Raw genomic sequence first — 10,075 nt, forward strand, 5'->3', positions numbered from 1 at the left:
CTTTAGTCTTTGCAACTTCAGGGATCTTATCTATGCACAATCAGCTTGTAACACTCCAAAGAGAAAGAATAACTTGAAATCACATCATATGACCCCTTTAAGGTGCGTTTTGGCAAAGCTCAGTCGTGACTGCATGTGGTCTTTCTTGAGGAGTAGCTTTTTTCTTGCAACCCTCTCATACAAGGCACATTTGTGGAGAATTTGTGATATCATTGTCACATGCACACAATGACCACTCATTGTCATAAATTCCTCCATTGATTGTTTGCTTCAGTTGCACTACTAAGAACTGAAATGCTTCAGGAAAGCTCTTTTCATGCTGAGCTAATCAAAATGACCACAGCTGATCAGAGTTGAAAGTTAAATGGCTTTGTGTGCCATTGAGAATGTAATTAGCTACATCTGATTGAGTTTACAAGTCATTTTTAGGAGTGGGGTGAACCTTTTTCCAACTCTGTGATTGTTTTTTTTTTGTTTGTTTTTTTGACATGTTGGTGTTATATCTTTCACTTGGATGTTATAAGTTGCATTGAGTAAATACAGCTGGATAAATCAAAAACTGTGTCCGTCTTCATTTCAGGCTGCAATGCAACAAAATGTGATTATTTTAAATGATTGTGAAGGTGATTCTTTTCTATGCCCACTGTATATATTCACGTTACATTACAACTGATAAAAATAAATGTCTATAAAAATAAATCACAATAAATAATGATCTAAGAAGTGAATTTAGGAATCAAATCATAATGTTACACTACCTTTCAAAAGTTTGTGATTGGTAAGTTTATTTTTATTTATTTATTTTTTTTGTATTCTTACACTCACCCAGGCTCATTTTATTTGATCATAAATGCAGAAAAATCATTAATTAATTAATAATAATATTTTTTTTTTTTGTAATTTATTCCTGTGATGGCCAAGCTGAATTTTCAGCAGCCATTACTCCAGTCTTCAGTGTCACATGATCCTTCAGAAATCATTCTAATATGCTGTTTTGGTATTCAAGTATGATATCCTGATATTATCACAGTTGAAAATAGTTGTGCTACAGATTACTTTAAGCACAAGATTATCTAAAAAGGGATCTAAAGAAAAAGGTATTGCATGTGCTGGAAGGTATTGAATACATTGATACTGACAAAAATTAAATGCATTCATGTTGTGCTGTTTCCAAACATTTATCTACCGATTCTGGCAGGTTGTGGAGAAGACCAATCCAACAGAGGCAGTGGGCGTGGTCTGTAAGGTGGATGGGCGTTATCAAGTAGTGGAGTACAGTGAGATTACCTTGGAAACGGCAGAGAAGAGAACTGCAGATGGACGACTTCTGTTCAATGCCGGCAACATAGCTAATCACTTCTTCACCCTCACATTCCTCAAAGAGATCGTGAGGTTAGTCAATCCTCAGAGTGCTTCATGCATTGTATGAGTCAGCTGTTAATGTCAGAGTAATTTTCAATTAATATTTTCAGTTTATTTTTGGCAAAGTATGTAGGTTAATTTTTGATTACTCATTCATGAATCACAGCTTTAGGAGCAATTTGATGATATTTTGTCGCTAGGCAATGACCTCCGTAACATATTAAACAGTACAGCTATTTATATGAGCTATTTCCAATGAGGTTTGCCTTCTTGTAAATACTAGACAGGATGGAGCTGACTTTAATGTGCACTGAGAATGAGGTAAAGTCAGAAGAGGAACATCTGCAGTTTTTGAGTGTCTGGTATTTTAAACACAGATGACTTTGCCAGACGTGTTCTCTTATTGTCATTTTTCAGAAATTTTAACTGAAAGAATATGCTTCACTTTTCTGTCCGTTACTGTCTGCCTGTCCATCGCTCTGTCTTTATACCTCTATATCTTACTTTTAGGATTCACGAGCCTCAGTTGCAACACCATGTGGCACAGAAGAAAATTCCCTACGTGAACACAAAAGGACAGCTAATCAAACCTGACAAGCCCAATGGGATTAAGATGGAAAAATTTGTCTTTGACATATTCCAGTTTGCCAAGTTAGTGTCAGGAATTTTTTTTTTACTTCTAGCTTTTATTTTTTTTATTTTTTATTTTTTTTGGATTCTAATTCAACATTTAAATTGTAACTATTATTTGAAAATCTTATACTCTGCTGTTTTTTGCTTTTCTTTTAAACGTTTCTTTGGCATAAGTGTTGCTTCAGGCATGTTCAATTAGTTCTAAGTTATTGAAACTTTTTTTGTGTTTGGCAGAACATTTGTGGTATATGAAGTTCTGAGAGAAGACGAGTTTTCTCCGTTGAAAAATGCAGACAGTCAGGATGGGAAGGACAACCCCACGACAGCCCGTCAAGCTCTCATGTCCCTGCATCACCGCTGGATCTTAAATGCAGGAGGACATTTCGTTGATGAGAATGGAACGCGTATACCTGCTATACCTAGGTGAGACGTGCACTCAAGAATGAAAATTCTGTCATTATTTACTCACCCTTGTGCTTTCCCAAACCTGTATGGTATTCTTTCCATGGAACACAAAATGAGAATTTTTAAAGAATTGTCACACAGCTATTGTCCGTATGAAGGATTATTTCAGTTTATTTTTCATTTCATTTTTTATAATTCTATTAATAATGTTTTATTTATTTGTTTGTTTAGTCATTTTTGGATCTTGACAGCAATTATGTAATTGTCTGTGAAAATTCTAATTTTGTGTTCTACTGCAAAAATACTAGCAGACAGGTTTGGACCAACATAAAGGTGAGTAAATGATAACAGAATTTTAATTTCTTGCTGAAATATCTCTTTAAACCCAAATTGTTGCGACTCTTGCATCGTTGTATACATTTCCTTCCCACCCGTGTTCAGTTTCACTCCCCTTTATCTTCAGTTATAGTGTAACCACACTATATTTCCTGTGTAACATTTCTAGACATGGACCAGCAGGGACAGTCACACCTGAAGTCAGCCAGAAGTAACTATTCTCACTGTCGTATGTAGTGCATGGTGATGGGGCTTCGCGCTTAGTAGATTCCGTGTAGCTGTTAGAGTTCAGTGGGAGAAGGTGTCCAATCCCAGATGGCCGTGGTAAAGGTTGGCATCTTTTAACCAGCTCTGACCCAAACAGCAGCTACTAACGGGCAGAATAATATGCATGATGGGAAATGGGCATCAGGCATGCTGAATGGAACAAGGCTGCTCATCACTATAACAATTAATCTGGTTTAGAAGCTTATAATCAAGTTTTCCTCGATTGCAAAATGACAGAAAATGGCACAATTTTTGTATTATGAATATTTAAATGTATTCAAAATGTTTGCACTGTGCATAAATTGATTGTGGTGATCAAAATTGTATCTAATGGGTGAATAATTTGTAGTAGAATTAATTTATTTTGATTACTGAAGCGAAAATATCTCTTTTTTTTATTATTTGTAAGTTTAAACAAGTCTTATTTTGAATTGATATAAAATCTAGCATTGGCTAAAGTCATTTAAAATCTTATAAGACATGCTTGGTCTGGAAATGCAAAACGTATTAAAATCTATAACTCATTTTGGTGCTCTGCCTATCACAGCTTGAAGGATGGGACAGACCTGCCAATCAAATGTGAGATCTCTCCTCTTGTGTCTTATGGTGGTGAGGTAAGAGGCATAAAGGCATATTTTAATCTGAATATCAATCCCAGAGTATTTTTTTATTTTATCTAATATATGGTTTAGGTGCAAGAACAAAAAAGCATTTTAGGCCTCGTACTCTACTTGCTAGTTCCTATTTCAAATAACTAATAGTCTCTCTTGTTTCCAAGGGGTTGGAGCATCTTGTGAATGGACAAGCTTTCCAGCCCACTCTGGTCATCGATGAGAACGGTGTCCACGAGCTTGTGAAGAACGGCCTGTGAACCTCGAGCCAGCTGCGGCATTGAAACCAGAATGAAGACTCTTTATCATTTTCATCTCACTTCCTGCCAGGGTGGAGGAAACCGTGAAATTCTTGTGCAATAAAATGAAGGAAGGGTGCCAGAAGGCCAATCACAATCAAATAATTTTATAATCAAACTATTTATTTTGCGAAGACTTATTTTTATATCAATGTGCAGTGCTTTTTTTTTTTTTCTAGAATTGGAACTTGTGAATTTAGCCATTTAATTTATATATAGATGTATCAAATGATACAGTGCTGTAGATTGCATGAATGGACACTGCTAAGATTTTAGGCATTCCTGCTTAATCTGTTCCACTCTCTGAAAATGTAGATGCATGTAAAACAAAGTTTGGTCTTCTCTATGGATGTCTGTTTGTGACAGGTATGTTTTTCGTCGAGAAAAAGTGAGTGAGAATGTGACATTGCATCAGACTTTCCAGCACATGGTTTAAGGGAGAGGTTCTGATTGGTTGGAATCTGTTGCTGCCACTTACAGTGCTTCAGAAAGTGTGCACTTTGAGACACCTTCTCTCTCTTTTACACTCTTCCTATCTCACTTTTCCGATTAGCCTTTGTCTGCACCGTTTCGGTTAGTTTGTGCACATCCATATATAAAATAATTTATCTGAATGAATGGTTGATTTGTTTGTTTACCTTAATTTCTGTATACTATTCTCAGTAACCATTTATAGGAATTCCTTGACTTACATTTGCTCAAGATGCATGGAAATCGGAGAATTACATTACATATAATTTGACATTTGAGAAAATTGCTGCAATTTTCGCATTCACATTAAAGCAGAGACAAATGCTTCCTGGTTTCAAGCATGTGATTAGTATAAACGGGCACCCTTCAAAATCTTTTTTAAGCATGGTATTTTTTTTTCTTCCTATTCGGGTAAATTGAATTGGCAATGAAAGTATCAGTTCCTGCCACTTAATTTGGTGAATTCTGAGAGGTTTTCATTGTACCCTAATACAAAAAAAAAAAAAAAAGCTGAATAGAGAAATGTTTTTAAACATTTTAAAGTGTATCTGTTTACATTTATCACATGGTTGATTCTGGGTAGTGTTTGTCTCATTGCTATAGTGAAAAATGGATAACCTAAATCCATCAATCTCAATCCCTGTATAAACATCCCACAAAGCTCGGAAATTAGAGAATAATTTATTGAAAATGAATGTGGAGTGTTGGAACCATGAGGATGTATTTAATGGAAGTTTTAAAACTAGGTTGCTTGCACAAATGTTGATTGTTCAAGATCAAATACAGACCATCCACAACCTGGATTTCTTTGTATCCGGTCACTTTTGTGCACTTGAGGAAGCTACATATATCCAGGCAGATGGTTCGTGCAAATAATGTACAGTCTGTGGCTTTGGATAATGACAAGTAATTCAGGGGCCATTCTTTAGGCTTTTAATTATGGTAAACTGTTTGATATTTAGTGGTTATCCAATTACGCAGTGTACAGATTTGTGTTTCTTCAAATCAGTGGAGAAATTGTATTGCTTTTTCTCCTGTAACAATAGTTCTGTATCGGTTTTCCATCTATAAATTATAATTAAATAGCCTGTTCCTAGCCAAAGCTAATGGTGAAAAAAAAAAAAAAATCAGTGAAAAAAGTTGGTACTGCTTTTCTCATTATCTTTCAGAATGATTTTCCTCTATAGAGACGGAGGAGGGATTTAAAGGGGAAGGCAAACTGAATTCAGAGATCTCACTAAGAACTTAAAGGGGTCATATGATGCTTTTTTTTAAGATCATTATTTTGTGTATTTGGTGTAACAGAATATGTTGACATGCTTTAATGTTCAAAAAACACATTATTTTTCAAATACTGTACATTATTGTAGGTCCTCTATGCCCCGCCTCTCTCAAACGCTTCGTTTTCTACAAAGTCCCTCCTTCCGACAAGCGCAGTCTGCTCTGATTGGCCAGCTGACCCAGTGCATTGTGATTGGCCGAACACCGCAAGCACTCGTCGGAAATGTAACGTCCCTTACCATAATCGCGAGCTTCATCTTTCAAAATAAATGTAAAGACAGCCTGAAAGGGGAACAGAGTCGCGTGACAGACACAGTGATGAAGCTGGTATGTGTTTGTGATGTGACCCCCTCTCTCTCTCTCTCGCTCGCTCTCACTCTCGCTCTCTCTCGCTCTCTCTCTCTCGCTCTCTCACGCTCTCTCTCTCTCTCTCTCGCTCGCTCGCGCACACACACACACATGATGCGCAAAACTCCGCATTTGAACAGTCAATAGCAAATACTTAAACTAATAACAAAACAGTAGCTGATTCAGAAGCGCCAGATTGTCATAGCAAAGTCAGAATTACCTCCTCTCCTAGGTTCATGAAACGGTCGTCCATAAAATGCATTGCTGTTCTGTTGTAAGTAATCTTAAAGATTCCTAAATGCATCTACTTTCGGAAGGCCAAATAAAGTGCTTTTGCTTTCGCCTAGAAACACACAGCGTCTCCCTGACATGGCTGCTTCAACACTAACTGCGGTTACTGAAACCACGCCTTCTTTCTTTGCGCGCACATTTGGGCGGCATTATGCAAATATTTCTACATAGTGAGGTAGATATGTGGGGGCATGTTAGAACGGGCCGTTTTAGGTGGGCGTGGCAGAGTCTTAACTTTGATAAAGAATATCTCTTTGGTTTTGAGACTTTAGTCTTTGCAACTTCAGGGATCTTATCTATGCACAATCAGCTTGTAACGCTCCAAAGAGAAAGGAAAACTTGAAATCGCATCATATGACCCCTTTAAGTTATATTGATGAATAATTCCAGAGTTACAACCAGATCTATCTGTGGTATCAGGTTCCACCCTACCTACCCATACTTCTCCAGGAATTAATACTTTTTATAAGCAGGATATAGGACAATAAATGCAAAGAAACGTACATAGAGAAAGGAAAATTCACTGCGTCTTTAATACATTTGAAATGACCAGTGAGAGCCAACATATGGCAAAGGAAAATAATATCATATGCACATTAAACATTCTGAAAGACATTATAAACTTAATATTTGCTGTCCTGAATTTAGCTTTTTCTAAATGCTGTTGGACTATACAAAAAAAAGAGAAAGAATATTCAAGAAAATCTTCTCTGATTGGCCTCAGGAGTCTGACTTAATTGAAACCTTCTGTATGGCACGAAGAATTCTGGGACTTTGGCATTTTCCCAAGAATCCTCAGAATGTTAGTTTTTTTTAGTCTCTCTCTCTCGCTCGCTCTCTCTCTCTCTCTCTCTCCCCCCTCTTGCTCTCTTTTTTCCCTCATCCAGTGGTGTCTTACATCAGCTTACTGTGCATGAGTGTGAGATCTGAAAGAGAACTTCGGAGAGAAAGAAAAGGCCTTGTTTTTGTCCTCCTGATTAGACATAGGCTACATTACTTGGAATTAAGAAATCCTTGGACAAATGGTTTGAAAACAGCAACCCAAGCAGTAAGTTTGCATGCTGTCTCTTCTTTGTTTCCTTTTATTTATTTTTTTAAAAGAAAGTTTGATAATTTCCTCTGTTGTATTCAAGGGAATATGTATATGAATGATTGTGATGGTTTTAAGATGATTTAATGTGTATTAGTGCTGTTCCGTTGGCTTTTTGTTAAACCTTGCGTTGGACAGCCACTGTTTGCATGGCAGACTAAAATAGCGGATAGCAGAGCGACTTGATCCAGTGAACTTTAGCAAACCAGCTGTTCTGAATTGACTGTTTTTACAAGGTAGCCATTGTATGTTCTGGCTTGTTAAATTTCACGCAAGTGTACTCAAAGTACTTGATTTTGCTTGGATATTATGCATTATTGTATTAGTTTCTCCTGCTGTTCCTCAGGACTGTCTTTCTCATGTTGCCTTCCTTTACTATGCAATGCAGCTTTGTAAAATGATAAAAGTGCCCCTTTTATAGTTGTCAAATTATGAATACAATATTTGTATTATAAAACTTCTCTATAAGTTAACATGAGGATGCTATTTCCTATTAATAATGAGTTTGAATGGTGGCTGTGATACACAAAAAATTAAAGTACAGTGGCTTAAATATTTGTAAAAAGTATTTGGACAGTTGAGCCTCACTTAAAAATATAATATTTGTAATATTTTGATACTGTTACATACTGTTCAAAATTATGCAAAGTACGCAAAGTATTTTGACTTTTTTTCAAAGTTAGTATAATCATCATACATTAGAAAGTTGGGTTACACTTTATTTTAAGGTGTCCTTGTTACAGTGTAATACATTTAAGTACTGAGTAATATTAATTAAATACATGTACTTACTATAGGGTTAGGATTATTTAGGGTTTGGATTAGGGTTACTTGTATGTAATTATGCATAATTAATTGTTAATTAATTATAATAGTAAGTACATGTAACGTGTAACAAGGACACCTTAAAATAAAGTGTTACCGGAAGTTGCACCTGTTGTTACTTGCTAGGACCACCTGTGTGAATTTAAGGTGAACAGACTTCATACATCCTTTAAAAATAACTTTGAGATAGATTGGTTTATGAGAGAAGCTCATTTGTTTGTCACTTGTTTTGACATTTTTAAAAGTGATTTAAATGTCCAAATACTTTTGGGACCACTGTATATCCTCCCACTGTGCAACTCAACCTGGTTTGTGTAGGACATGGTTCATAACCTCACTACCGGCATTACACAGTGATGACCTTTCCAAGACATCGACATATGATTCATCTGAACTACGTATGGTCAGTTTGTATACATCCTTAAATTTATGTAAGCATTTAAGAATCCAGAGCTTTAATTTGAGCCATAGCTGTTTTTATTTTTAATGCTTTGTTCAGCAAAATGCTGATCGGTGTATCAGGATACAGAATACAATTAACAATTAACATTTGAAGTAATATTACTTTAAAACATTATATATATATATATATATATATATATACAGTATGTAATTTAACTACCTGCCAACAGGGTGGATGAAGATTTCCAAGCCTTTATCATTGAAGATTATTCATTTATGCGTAATTCATGTGTAGTTTAGCATAGTGTTTGCAGATCTTTTGGGTGCGAGCAGGGTAAGGAGTAATAGAAATCCTGTATTACAATATCTTCAATATTTTTTAAACCACTTATCAGAGACCCCTGGAACATATTGCATAACACTGAATACCGCATTTTAAGCCAGGCCTATAGTAATGCATATAGTACCATATTAATGCATTTACATATTTTTGTGACACTTACATTGCAAAGATATCAATAATAATAATTATTATTGAGTTAAATGTGAACCATGTGGTTAAATGTGGACAGTGAAACCATTAAACCATTCTTTTTAACTTTAGATTTGGTTGCAGGTAATTTAATACTCTATTTATCACAGAAAAGATCAGAAAATACCTCACTTTTCTCACTGTTACATCGATGTAAGATTTTGAATAGGTAACAGAATATGTTTGTGTCCATATACCTTATACTTTATTTGTTCTCCCTCCTTAACCCGAAGTAGGCTGGATATACAAAGGGAAAAAAAATTGTATGCATTTTTGCATATAAAGAAAACATAAATGACAACTAGCAAGCAGATGATGCCATTTGCTGCAGTTGATTTATATTCTGTATTAGTAGGAGACTGTTTATAAATATATAAAATGTTTTTTATAATATAAATAGCCCTCATGATCATAAAAAAAATAAATATATATATATATATATATTTAAAGTTGATTAGCAAACAACTTTTTTTAGCACTCAGATCTGCTCTTTTGGAAATATGTTTCATTGACGTTTCAGGAAGAAAGCACCCACTGCTTGCACTGAGTCTTGTATGATTCATGCAGCACTTCGTAAACTGACTGTTGCTTTTCAGAAAGGAAATGGAAAAGGTTTTTTTCCACTGGTGAAATTGTTAGGTGTAATTTAAGTCAGAAAGCTCAGGAGAGAGTATATGTTGCATTCCAGTGTGTTTTGTGCAGGTGCACAGATGAAGTTCACAGAACTATGACCATTTGGACCATGTAGCTTTACACCATAAATAGCAGTCTAAAAAATTGAACTTGATATTCAACTCTCAAGAAATCTAACTGCTGACTACTTACTGCATTGTAAATCCCCAAAGCGCTGTTGTCTCACAAAGAGCATTTCACAAGATTAAACAGGCAAGACAACCCTTTTCTTTTTTTCATATACCTCCAG

General features: G+C 35.5%; 1 protein-coding gene across 3 annotated transcripts in view; it reads left to right on the forward strand.

The window, feature by feature from the left end:
- The window catches only part of LOC107732443 (UDP-N-acetylhexosamine pyrophosphorylase), a 13,568-nt gene extending 8,675 nt beyond the window's left edge, over positions 1-4,893 (forward strand). For 2 of the 3 annotated variants that reach the window (XM_016543780.1, XM_016543779.1), the window contains exons 6-11: positions 1,199-1,392; positions 1,873-2,013; positions 2,230-2,418; positions 2,906-2,947; positions 3,551-3,617; positions 3,782-4,893. In XM_016543780.1, the coding sequence (XP_016399266.1) occupies positions 1,199-1,392; positions 1,873-2,013; positions 2,230-2,418; positions 2,906-2,947; positions 3,551-3,617; positions 3,782-3,874 (726 nt within the window). In that variant the 3' untranslated portion in view covers positions 3,875-4,893. The remainder of the gene's footprint in view (positions 1-1,198; positions 1,393-1,872; positions 2,014-2,229; positions 2,419-2,905; positions 2,948-3,550; positions 3,618-3,781) is intronic. The other variant, XM_016543781.1, reaches the window with a different exon arrangement.
- Positions 4,894-10,075: the final 5,182 nt, after the last annotated feature.

The sequence above is a fragment of the Sinocyclocheilus rhinocerous genome, unplaced genomic scaffold (assembly GCF_001515625.1).
Source record: "Sinocyclocheilus rhinocerous isolate Xijiao unplaced genomic scaffold, SAMN03320098_v1.1 scaffold1150, whole genome shotgun sequence".
NCBI lineage: Eukaryota > Metazoa > Chordata > Actinopteri > Cypriniformes > Cyprinidae > Sinocyclocheilus > Sinocyclocheilus rhinocerous.